The sequence below is a fragment of the Onychostruthus taczanowskii genome, unplaced genomic scaffold, assembly GCF_017590055.1.
Source record: "Onychostruthus taczanowskii isolate IOZ18803 unplaced genomic scaffold, ASM1759005v1 scaffold1, whole genome shotgun sequence".
In the NCBI taxonomy this organism is placed as follows: domain Eukaryota; kingdom Metazoa; phylum Chordata; class Aves; order Passeriformes; family Passeridae; genus Onychostruthus; species Onychostruthus taczanowskii.
The window spans coordinates 6,628,769-6,641,328 of record NW_024496525.1 but is presented as its reverse complement, the minus strand read 5'-3'; the positions used below and the strand labels follow the sequence as shown (position 1 = coordinate 6,641,328).

At 43.8% G+C, this 12,560-nt stretch overlaps 1 protein-coding gene across 1 annotated transcript in view; it reads right to left on the bottom strand.

Moving 5' to 3' along the window:
* MAP3K9 (mitogen-activated protein kinase kinase kinase 9) overlaps window positions 1–12,155 on the bottom strand; it is a 51,510-nt gene extending 39,355 nt beyond the window's left edge. The window contains exons 1-2 of the mRNA XM_041399403.1: window positions 11,590–12,155; window positions 6,064–6,477 (exon numbers count right to left, since the gene is read on the bottom strand). Coding sequence (XP_041255337.1) covers window positions 6,064–6,477; window positions 11,590–11,890 — 715 coding nt within the window. The 5' untranslated portion in view covers window positions 11,891–12,155. The remainder of the gene's footprint in view (window positions 1–6,063; window positions 6,478–11,589) is intronic.
* Window positions 12,156–12,560: the final 405 nt, after the last annotated feature.

The following is a 12,560-nucleotide window of genomic DNA, read 5'->3' as shown; positions in this document are numbered from 1 at the left end:
CACAACTCTAAGTTATTTTTTCTTAGGAGCAGAAAGAACCCTGCAAAAAAATGTACACAGTGGCTCAATTACATGAAAAGAATATTAGCTAGGGTTTCAAATGTAATAGACACAAATTCATCTCTTAAAAACAAGAGGTACTCTTTCCATAATTGTCTATGAGGGTAACAGATTCCATTGGTGAAGTTGCCTTTTTACTACTTAGTGTGGGCAGGAGGACACCAAAGTGTTCTTGTGGACATCAAACACTTCATAAAAATGTCATATTTTTGACTTGCCCTTAACAATGCAGATATCAATCCATATTCAACTAAAACCATTTATAGAAGATGGATTTCATTTTGAAATTCTCAAAAATCTAGTAAGACATGAAAACAAGACTGCAACATGAAAGCATCTGTCAAACCTCTCTGAGAGGAAAACAGCTGCACTAATTTACAAAAGCTAATGAAGAAAAAATCCAATAAAGTACTAAGGCACAACACAGAAACTGCCACCCTACTTCTGTGAATTCCTGGTATTTTAAGATCTTTAAAATTAGCAACACTTTCAGGCATGATTTACATCTTCTGCACTAATAATACATAATTTCTTTTTCATTCTTTTCAGTGAAAATGTGTAGTATGAATGGCATCAATTTCCTCAGGATATTACCACAAGCAAAAGTTTACGGCTATTTGGAATTTTTTTTAAACTACAATACAAATGACCATCATCTCCCAGCTGTTGTCTTTCACACCACCCATCTCCCCACAAAACATCACCTTTTTACCACTTTCCTCTTACAGGCCAAGGGAATACTCAAGTAAGGCCAGACCAACTACTCACCCAGTGAAAAGCATTCAGATATCACTGAAATAGCTTCACAATATTCTACATGAAGCATTACTCAGTCATTTAATTGCACTGACAAAGGAAATCCATTCTGATAGAAGGTACAACACTGGAGGGTTAGTCAGCAAATTACACTGAAGTACCAGAAGCAGCAATAACTGCGTGGAGTTCCAAACTGCTCTGCCAACATACATTCAGGAGACCCTGGAAGAGTTCTCCTCTACACCTCTGCCAGACAGATGAAGAGGTTTACAAGTACTTTTCCTTCTCTGAAAAGACCAACAGAAGAGTGTCAACTGTGATTGGATTAAAATAAAAAAACAAGAAATATTTTAAGTCCTAGGAACAACTATCCATAAACCACGTGGAAAGTCAGCTCTACTGGCATCAGTATGAACAGATAAAGGCTTAACTACGTTAAATAAGCAAAGCTTATAGCAGAGTTTGGAATTCTTTCAGAAAGCTAGAGCTTTGAATCTCAGGACACCATAAGCTGACATTGGTGGTCCAAAAAGTACGAGATTCAAATAACTTGAAAGGAAAAACTACTGACTTGGCTGAATCAGAATTGTTGGGGTTTATTTTGACCTCTGTCCTTTCCTCTTTCTTTGACCTTGGCGATGTCACTTTGCTGCTAATCTCCTGTGCCACTTTGTGGAACACAACCATGGTGATGTTTAAAAAGCACTTTGCTAACTGGCATGAACACCCTCAGCAAAATCTTTCAATGCAGTGCAAATAACAAACATGTTCTGCTGAGACAGTCAAAAAAAAAATCAAATATGCTTTTGCTAGCTCTCCACAGTATTAGTTAATTTGCTTTATTCCTATAGCAATGCTGGCATATCTAACACTGACAGACAAACGGGACCAACTTTGTTATTTACAATACTTCACTAAAACCAACAGGACTGTCTCTTTTTGATCCTAAGCATTAAATGCCAGGCACTTTTCTCTAGCCAGAAATAAGACTTGAATCACAGATGAGAGATAAAAGAAAGGGAAACTCTTAAGAGCTATTCTAAGTGCAGTGATGTTGATCGCAGTGCGCATTTCTAATTGCTTTTTTTCCTACAGTCCAGCATTTAGATTATTTAGGTGCTTTCACGTTGGGAAAGGCCTACTAAGGATTCCATAGCATATGGAAAATGGCTCACCAATGTGCAGCTGAAGAACGAAAGGTTGGAAATACCAGCACATGAAGAGAAGCAGCAGCAGCCACTGAGGATTCTGTCAGATTAGCAAGATTAATTTTCATATGGAATAACTTGAATCTCTTAAATCAAATGCCCAAAATAAAAAGAGAAATACTTATCTCCTCACACAGCAGAACCAAATGGTTTCATAAATTACCTTTTTTCTGACATATGAGTTGGTAATACCATTGGAACACTTATCTACCAGACTTAATGCCAGCTGAACTCAGACTCAAGAAAATAATTTCAGCATCTCTAAAACTAAATTACAGGTGTAGAATTTATTCTGTAAAGACCTTTCTGTAGCCACTTCCTGACTGCATCCCCAAAGCAATAAAACAGGCAGCCCACAGAACCCCCAAGATTTACAATCTTCCTCAAACAAACATGGTATTAAACATACAGAGCACTTCTCCTACACGCTAAATGTATTAGGATTAAATGTAAAGTTATGCAAATGTAAAGAAGAAAAAAATTTTTTAAAAATATAGAAAAAATCCTTCTTTTCATCAAAAAAGATGGATAACAGACAATTGATTTTGAGTGCTTTTTGATGAGGAGTATCTCAAGAAAGGAACACCTGCTGGAATCTTCAAATAATCACCTGAAGTTCAGTTCAGATCAACTAAAGTGAAATTATCTCCTAAAGTAATCAAAACTCTATCTTTTTTGTTACACTACCAGAAATATTGACAACTATTCTGAGTGTTGTTTTGGTACATAACATCTGAGTCCACCAAGCTGCAATAGTTTAAATAAAAAAGGATGTTTTTTCCAAATCCTTACATAATGGGGTAATTTCTCAGACTTGCATTAGGGTGCCCACTTGATAAGTTCAAAATGTAATGTGACCTGCTTAAAAGATTCATCATGAAGTACTGTCCTTAGCATTCTGTGTCTGACTAAATATAAGCAGACATCTGACAACAAGGCATTCTCTGATTTTCTTCTATTCTAGTAGAAAAATTGATTTTAAACAAGGCAAGTATGCTCTTTCCCACTGCCCCATCTTGTTCTCTACCTCCCAAATTAACTCATCCTGCAGTTTCAGATGCACTGTGTACATCCCAGCTGGTGCTTGAAGGCACGATGAGATGTACAAGAATCACAACCTATTACTTAACGCAGGCAGTACCAATCAATAGATCAATATAGCTGATGCTCCCATGACAGCTCTACAGCGCCTGTAGATGTTTAGTACACGTAAGAAATGCATCTGCAAGAATCCTTTCCAAGCTCTTGCAAGCAGAAACTCTTTCCTCACCATAGACACATCACTGCCTGTCATCTAGTGGGTGGTAGCTTGTGCAAAGGAAATGCTACAAGCTTGTAATTCTATAGGCACAAAGCCAACGAAATAACCTGCTCTCCATTATCCATGGTAATTAAGAAAACTAAGTTCATCAGAAAAGTAGACAAAATGCAAGCTATATATTAATCAGCATGCAATAATATACTCAGTCCAATAATCTTTACAAAACTAGTATAAAGCTTTCCACACGAAACAGAGCAGAGAAATTTCTAAGATGCTTATATATAAGAGAAAAGGGATTTCAGCAATGCAGTGACAGAGTAATCAAGAAAGACATTACTTAGGCAGCTCAAAGTTTTTCATCCTACAATCCCTTATCACCACAAAAAAGCTCCACCATTGTAATAATCTAATATTTATGATGTTTGCTCTGTAGATACACTCAGAAAATAACGTGTATTTCAAATGTTTAAAATAGCATATATTTTAAATTTCTCTTCAACCACACAGCACAGAATGAGGAACTTCATTTTGTTTAATAAACAGCTGTTGCAATATGTCAAGCCCATGCCCGAGGCTACTAATTTATCGAATTTCAAGAGAAAAACAAACCAATAATTTTTCCTTAAAATATCTTAAGTCCTTTCCTCCAGTACCAGCTCCTACATTCATTTAGTTTCCCAAATGTAATACTGCTTGCTCCAGCCTTATCTGGGATAGAATTGTCCTATATCCATCACTTCTCTACTAGACCTGATGCTGTCGTGGTCACAACCGCCATGTAAATTCTCTATCTTTCCCCTTCAAACACAGAACATCTCTTAATCCTTTCAGAGGCATTCTCACTCATTCTTCCCCTTTCTTTTACTATTGCTTCCTCCCAAATGATGGAAATTATAGTAATACATTTAGCAACTTCTCACTGATCATTTACAGTGCAGCACAATTAGACTCTGCTGATTCATTGTGACAAGAGACATTTACTCTTGCTGCTGACAATCCACATGTTTTCTAGCATCCATATCTGTCTGGATGGCAACACTGTGCACTGGGTGTCCCTCTGGTTGGCCTAGTTCTCTTGCTGAAGCTTTTCCCTTTTACAACTAGAAGTCTCTGGTCTGAATAAAACAGTGAAGTACTAGAAGCTAACAGCTTTTTATCTTAGAAATAACTTTCATTCTAAACCTCAAAAATGTTCAACTAGCACTTAGCAAGGAAATCTCAATGGCCTGTTAGCAAAATAAGCAAGTAAATTGTTTCTTAGGTAAGGAGGAAATGCACAGCACTGAAAGGCAGTTCTTTCTCATTCACAGATGCAGCCAATCATTCATTAAGTAATGCAGCAATCATTCCTTAATTTTACAACATTTATTAACATGCCCATATATTTGCCATCTGTAAGGGAAGGGTTCAGACCTTCAGGAAATCTTTATTGACATTAAGACTGCCTTACTCTTAACAAAATGGGAAACTTTGTTCCTATAAGAACAATACTGTAGAAACTAACTTGAAGGCTCTTAAAGTTCCTATTTTTCCACTAACAAAAACTAATAATCCTTTTTTTTATTCTTCCACAACCAACTAAGTAAATTCACGGCCACAATATCTGAGACCAAAAAAACATAGTAAGATACTGCAAGGCCTGGAAATTTACAGCATTGCAATGGTTAATCCTAGTCAATCTATTTAAGATATTAAAATTACCATCTATCAGACCTCTTTCTTAATGTCCCTGCCCTCAAAGCAAAAGGGAACATATGCCTGCATCCCAGCCACCCAGTTCATACAGCTTCTTATTAACTCAAGCCATAAATGACAATGAGTCCATCTAACACACCAATCTAAACCACCACACCCAACATGCAGGTCTGTGTTTGCTCTGGCCATCCAGACACAGACAGGCAGAGAGAAAGGCTAAACAGCTGCATACAGGCTTCAGGAAAGAAAATTATGCTCTTTAAACCACTGCATCACTTTGCTCCCACACTCATATATAATGTTCTATGTGTGTGTTTGACTGAAAAGTTAAAGTTTGTGAAAAGAGACACACTATGAGAACAGCACCCAAACAACACACAGCAATGCTGTCAGTGTTACAGAGCAGCTGAAATCACCATGATTTCCACAATCCTAACTACCAAAGTTCAGTTCCCCTTGCCCTCTAACAGGCAAGCTGTATCATGTAAAGCATCACAAATATCAGCCGAAGTCCTGGGTGTACAAGGACATTTTATTCACATGAGTTAATGTTTCTGTCACCACCAGCTCTGCAATGGATAAAGAGAAGATCCAATTCAGCTGGGATGGGTTAAATCTCCCATAAGGAAAACAGGCTTGCATCTCATCTATACACCCAAATCTAGCAAGTATAAAGAAAGCCTAGGAGCATTTATCCTTACAAAGAAGCACTTTTTCTTTCAAAAAGTGGAAAAATAATACACATTCTAAATTCAATAAGGCTTTCTAACATACAGAAGTCTGCTGAAATGCCAATAAAACCTAGACACTATATGAATATGAACTAGTAGCAAAGCATGGTTCATTCACAGTTGCTTTTGCATCCAATTATTTAAGTTGCTTCTACAGATTGAAAACATTTACAGAGGAAAGCATGTTTCCTGTGATCTGTAGCACCATACTGTATAAAAATAAAACCCTTCTGGGATTGAATTAGAGGATACAGTGGTTCACTAAATTAACATTACTCCCCTCTTTTCTTTGTATGATTTTTTCCCCAAAACCATATCCCAAAACCCTAACTGTTCACTGTGTAGCACTTACTGTTGCTGGACTTGAGGTCACGGTGAATTATGGGAACAATTGCTTCCTCATGCAGGTAGTTCATTCCCCTGGCAATCTGCACTGCCCAGTTCACCAGTATGTCAGGAGGTATCCTTTTACCAGACAGCACCCTATTGAGCGATCCTCCGCGGGCAAACTCCATGATCAGGCAAAGATTAGGTTCCTTCAAACACACGCCTCTGAGGGCAATGATGTTGGGATGTTTTAACATTGCAAAGAGCTTGGCCTCTTGGCGGACATTCTCAATGGTCTGGCTGATGTCCTCATCAGGGTCATAGCGAGCTGCCTTGACAGCAACCTCATCTCCTATCCATATAGCTCGATACACTTTTCCGAAGCCCCCTATGCCAATGATTTCTTCCAGAACAAGCTCTGAGAAGTCGATCTCTAGGACTAGGGAAAGAGGAAAAAAAAGATATAAGCATTCAGCAACTATGCAGTCTGTACATCACTCCATGCTGGCCGACCTCACCCCTGCCCTTGGAGGAAGGGCCAATTTTCATTCCAAAACATTACAAAGGAAAGCAGTGGGCCTTTCTGACAACCTTTCAGTGCCGAACAGTATTATGACACTGCCGAACAAACCTTGCGGTGTCATAAAACTGGCATGAAGTACTCACTGTAAGTGATAAAATAACAGAATAGCCTTTTCTTACCACAGTTAAACCCTTATAAACCTGATGCCCCTGCCCCTACCCCCCTTAAGGATAAACTCTTAGTGACAGCACCACATTCTGAAAATGAAAAACACACTCACCAACTAATCTTCACTGTATTCACAATACAGTGCATAAGTAAAATAGCTAAAACTCAACACAAAATGCATCTGCTTCTCCATTTGTCCCTTATTTAAACATCTCTTGTTGAACTGCCACAGCTATCTTTTAGGTCTTCCCAAATCACACTTATTCTTCCACACCTCTCCAGGCTTTGCAGACTTGTTCCCCACAAGAGATCTGTTAACCAGTTCTGACATTACCAACAACAGTGTGACAAACAGATGGATCAAACCACATACTGAGTGTACAGAGCAAGCAATAAGAAAAACATTTCTTGATTAATGCATACTGCATTTTTGTTATAAAAACTTCCTATTCCCATACACTGACAGCTATACTTAACAGGCTGACACAAAAAAATCTACAGCTGCAGCTGTCTCAATTCAGCACACAAACTGCACCTGGAGCAAAAGCAATGAGAAAATTATCCTGTACAACTGTACACTAAACACAGTTTATACAGGTGGCCAAAAGAACCCAACCAACACTGACTAATGTAGAATGAAAATTCCACATACTAACCAATGAACACATGTTGACACAGCTTAATTTACAGCAGTGGAAGGCTACTACTGATGCTACTCTGTATGACATTTGCATGCTTATCAATTACAGTCAATGACATTTTAAAAAGTTTTCAAGATGGAGTACCATAATGCAAGATTTGAACAAAAAGTGACCAAGCCTTTTCATATTTTCCTGCATTTGAAATGCCAAATTTAACATGGTTTCCCTACTTGGTCTAGTACAAAGGAAATTAAGTATGTAAGGGAGCAGGTTAGATCCCACTTAAATAAACTAGTCTCCTTACTCCAATCAAATGCCTTTCGTATGTATAAGCCTACAGCACAAGACTTTGTCACAAAACTGTACAGAGTTAATACAAACTCTTCTATCCACAGCTGTAGGCTTTTATTTTGTCTGAGCTCTACCTTTCCTGAACATGATTTTTAGAAGTTGGCTTACTTTTTTAAGTTAGTCCTATGAGTTAGTTTAATAAAGATGCCTTTGCTGCTTTTCCTAGTGTTCCATGAACAAAAGGCCAACAGGAAACAAGATAGAAAACTGACCAAGAAAGTCTGCCAGAAGGAGAAAAGGTCTCTTCCAGTTCAGAACACAAAAAGAATTTACTTTTTTTCTACTGTGAATACATATTTTGGGTAACACTCTGAGCTTCAAGGATTTGCACAACAAAGAAGATTTCAGTGCTACAGTAGCAACCTTGGTACTCAAATGCTTGAGACAGAGACTACTAGAAAGCATGAAAGGAGTAGATTCTGACCAGAAACACTGAAATTTTAGAACAAGACTGTAATGACAATAAGTCCAGATGTGAGACTACTCTGTCACTGAGAGTACACCAAGAGTCACTCTTTTATTTCTCACTAGTAAAAGACCTACAGAAATCAGATGTTGAGTCCTATCTCTTCAGTCAACAGAATTGCAGCACTGCTAGAATCCTCACTTAACCTGTTCCTAGGGAGAAGGTCAGTTAAAAGACTGGAAATGAACAAACACGCACCCCACACCACCAGGGTGATCTCCTGCCCTGCCAGCTCCGGACAGACAGCGTTCAGGTGCTGCTCACAGCGGGCACTGCTCGGCCATTTCACGGATTAAGAGGACGTCAAGGAGGCGCCGGGCCCGCCGGCCCGCCGGTGCTGAAGGGACAGCTCCGGCGGCAGCGGGCACGGGACGGGGACGGGACGGGGACGGGGACGGGACAGCCCCGCGGGCAGCGCCCCGGCCTTCCCCTCCACACAACCCCTTCCCCCCATCCGCCCCGATGCTGGGGAGAAGCGCGACAGGAAGGTGGCAGGCAGGAGAACAAGATGGGCAAAGGAAACCGAAAGGGCTGGAAAGTAGAACACTTTGTGTGCCGCCACCCATTTTCCATGAGAAAAAGCACATCCCTGCTGGAGGCGCAAATTAATAGGGGTGGGAAGTAAAACCGGAAAGGGCTGGAAAGTAGAACACTTTGTGTGCCGCCACCATTTTCCATCAGAAAAACCAAGAGATTCCAGCTTCCACATGAAATCTAATGCATGACATTGAATGTTATTTTATCTGAAAGTACAACCTTATGAAATCTAATGCATGACATTGAATGTTCTTTTATCTGGAAGTACGACCTCAGTTTAGTTTGAAAATGCGTACTTCTATAAGGCAAACTGGCCAGCTTACCCTGTTGGGTAGCTTGTTCATAAAAACACCCTGATTTTTTAAAATGTTTTGTTTAGGATTTTTAAAAGGTATTTTCTGCTGAATTAGTTTATTAATTTTCATGGTTTGAGTTATACATGTACATTAGGACACAAAATACTTGGGTTTTGTCACATTTCTAAACACACTGACTCCAGTGTCATTTGGCAGATGTGTTGTATAGGACTGTACAGAATTCAAGAAGAGAATGCTCTCATTCCTCTGTGGGCTGGTAAGGAATTACAGAGCCTGTATGCCATGAACCAGTGGCCATGTTGACAACTGCAAAGTAGGTGCTGTTTAATCAGCCCTTATTAGACCATATGATTAAACTGTTTAATTCAGTCTTAAGTATTTAAGAACCCACAGCACAGATGAGAGTCCCTCAAGTTGGCCCCCTTCTGAGAGCTGCTACGGGCTACTTTTTATCATTCATGGTATCCTCACCAAGGCAAGATTCAAGCACACTACATGGATGGCTAAAATTACCAGCTAAACTAGGACAGCTCTCAGTAGAAACAGAATCTCTAGGACTTATACTCCCAAATTTTCATTAAATATATGGATAAACTTTAGGAAAGCAAGTAAAAATAGGTTCTGTGCTGAGGTGCATGTCCAGAATGACACTTTGCATCACTCCTGCAAAACTGGACTTACTGGACTATGAAGAATTAAACAGTAGATGGTGATTCCTATTCCAAACAGCTATTAAGCTAACATCATCAGCTCTAAAAGTGGATTGCATTCCTTGCGAAGGATTTCAATACTCAACTTGAAAATCCAATTCAATGGCAACCAACTTGAACCCCTGTCCAAACCACACTGTTTTTTTAAAAATGCCCCATACTCCTTAAGCATTACACAAACCTCTGGAGGACAATAAATTCTACACTGTCATGAACATATGGCTGGTGACTTGACAGAAGAGAAGTAGTGTAGTTCTGTAGGGGCATGGGAAGAGTAAAGCAAAGATGAAGGGGGAAGGTACAACTCCTCAACTGTTGGTGAGCTATCAAACCATAGAAGAGGCAGCAAGACAGGAGAATCTACAGTTACAAAGCCTGAACTTGAATACTCAACACAGGATAGGAGCTGAGGGTTCGAAAAGTTCTATAGAAATGGTTCTCCTAAGTATCTCTAAAAAGCAAAACCTAATAAGCATTCATTCACAGCTTTTTCTGTGTGTGGGGAAAAAATAACTTACCAGTGCTCTTGCAGCATGAAAGAAAGGAACAGCACCTACTCCTTTCACAAGCCCAAGGGCAATGCTACAAATTTTACCTAAATGCTTTCAAGCAGAATACAAAGTAAGAAAAAAAAGCTATTAGTTGTACTCCTTGGAGATACAGCCTAGATAGGACAAAGCATCTTTTCACTCTTTTACTTTCTAGAAAAGCCTACTAGTCTGAAGATCTTCCTCTGCCCCTCCAAAAAAAAAGCATCCTTGCCTGAATTGTCAACGGTGACAGATAAACAGGATCTAGAAAGTCATTCCACGTTGTTTCTCTTTCCACAATTGTACATAGTGACTAAAAAAAAGTCGAGATGAAACAGCCCTATTCTCTGTCTCCAACAAAGGCTTCAAAACTGCACCAAAATTCAGGGAAACAAACCAATGTCTCAGTGCCTTCAGCATCACAAGTGACCCTCAGGCAGGCCCAGATACCCAAACGTGGATACAATTCATCCACAGGTATTTCAGGACAGAACTTGTAAGAGGGCAGAGGAACCTGGTAACACAAGTCAACTTAGGAATTTTTCAGTCAGAAATTAAAAGCTTTTGGTTAGTAAGTAGGATAACACTGAACGAGTATCAGCAGTGAATCAACGCTTCAGAAAACAACTGCATCCCTCCCAGCAACCTTTCTCTAAGAATATCCTTAAAGGCAGAATGACCAGAGCCCTGGTGACTCCACCACTGCCCAGCCGCCAGGATTTTGTCGCTAGATGAAAATTTACCAGCCCCTGGAAACACAGGTCTTAACAATGGGAAACTGCTCCCGGCGTCGCCGAAACGCTAACACACCGAGCCAAGCTCTGCCTTCCAGGGAGCGGCGCGCTAGCCTGGAAGACAGAAGGGCACTGGAGCAGCAGGAATACCTCCGCGGGTGGGAAAGGGAACACACCGGGGGCCTGGGGCGGCCCCAGGGCTGGGGGGCTGAGACGCCGTAGCCCCTCCGCTCGCCGCCGAAGGCCATCGCAGGCCCCCCCACCCCGCCGCCGGCTGGGCCCGCGGCCTCCCACGGCCGCTCGCCACCGGGATGGGCCTTCCCTTCCCCCTCAGCGGCGGCACCGGCTTCCAGCAGGACCCACGGAAGGGCCGGGCCAGGCCCCTCGCCAGGGACATCGGGAAGGCCGAACCTCAGCTCTCGCCACAAGCTCGGCAGTTCCGCCGGTCTCCTTCCCTCTCCCATACCCACCCCAAGCCCGCGATAGGGCGGCAGGACCGGGCCTCTCCCCTGGCTCCCTCCCTCTCGGCGGAGGGGCCGCGCCGAGCCCCCTGCCCGGGCCCGGGCTCCCTTACGCTGTATGGCGGGGGGCGGCGGGTATCGGGCGCGCAGCTCCGGGCCGCCCCCCTGCACGCCGCTGCTCACGTAGTTGCTGGGGAAGATGCCGACGCGCTGGTCGATCTTGCCCGTCCACCAGCCCTCGTCGCCGGACACGTGCGAGTCCCGGGACAGCACCTGCACCACGTCCCCCGGCCGCAGGCTCAGCTCGTCCTCGCCGCACGCCTCGTATTCGAAGACAGCGGTCCAGAGCGGCCCGTCGCCCGGCGGCTCCCCGCCGCCCGCGCCCTCCTGGCTGAGCTCGGTGAGGGGCTCCATGGCGAGGCTGCTCCATAGGGGGAGGCGCCCGCGGCAGCCGGGCGCTGCGGGGGGCGGCGGGGCCGGGACCGCCGCCTATTGTTCATGCGGCCCGGCGCCCGCCGGCACCAGGTGCCGCTGCCGGGACTTCCCGGCGCGGGGCCGCCTCAGCCTAGCGCGGGCAGGGGCGAGACCAGGCAGCGTGTGTCGTGGAGGAGCCGCCGCATCCCCCCCATCCGCCGCCTCCTCCGCGCCCGCCTCCGCCTCCTGCCGCCGCCGCCGCACATCCCGGAGCCACCTGACTCTCTGGCAGCTTCGGCGGCGCGAGGGGTGGGCAGGGCAGGCCCCGCCCCCGCGCCGCCATTGGCCGCTGCCGCCGTCCGTCAGCACCGCCCTCACCTGATTGAGGGCCCGCGCCCCCTGGGCCACGCCCCTCCCCGCCCGGCCCCCGGCCCCGGAGTCGCGCACTCACCGGTGCGCCCCCGATTGGCCCCCGCACGGTCAGCTCTCGCTTCCTATTGGGTCTCGCGCTCCGAGCTCCGCCTTCCCCACCGCGTCTCATTGGCTGGAGAGAGGGGCATGACACGGGCCAAAGGCGGGGTGGGGCGGCCCGAGGGCGGAGCGGGCAGGCGCCACCTGGTGGCGGGCGGAGGCGGCGCACACCTGGGCCGGCCCTCGCCGCCCCGGGCTC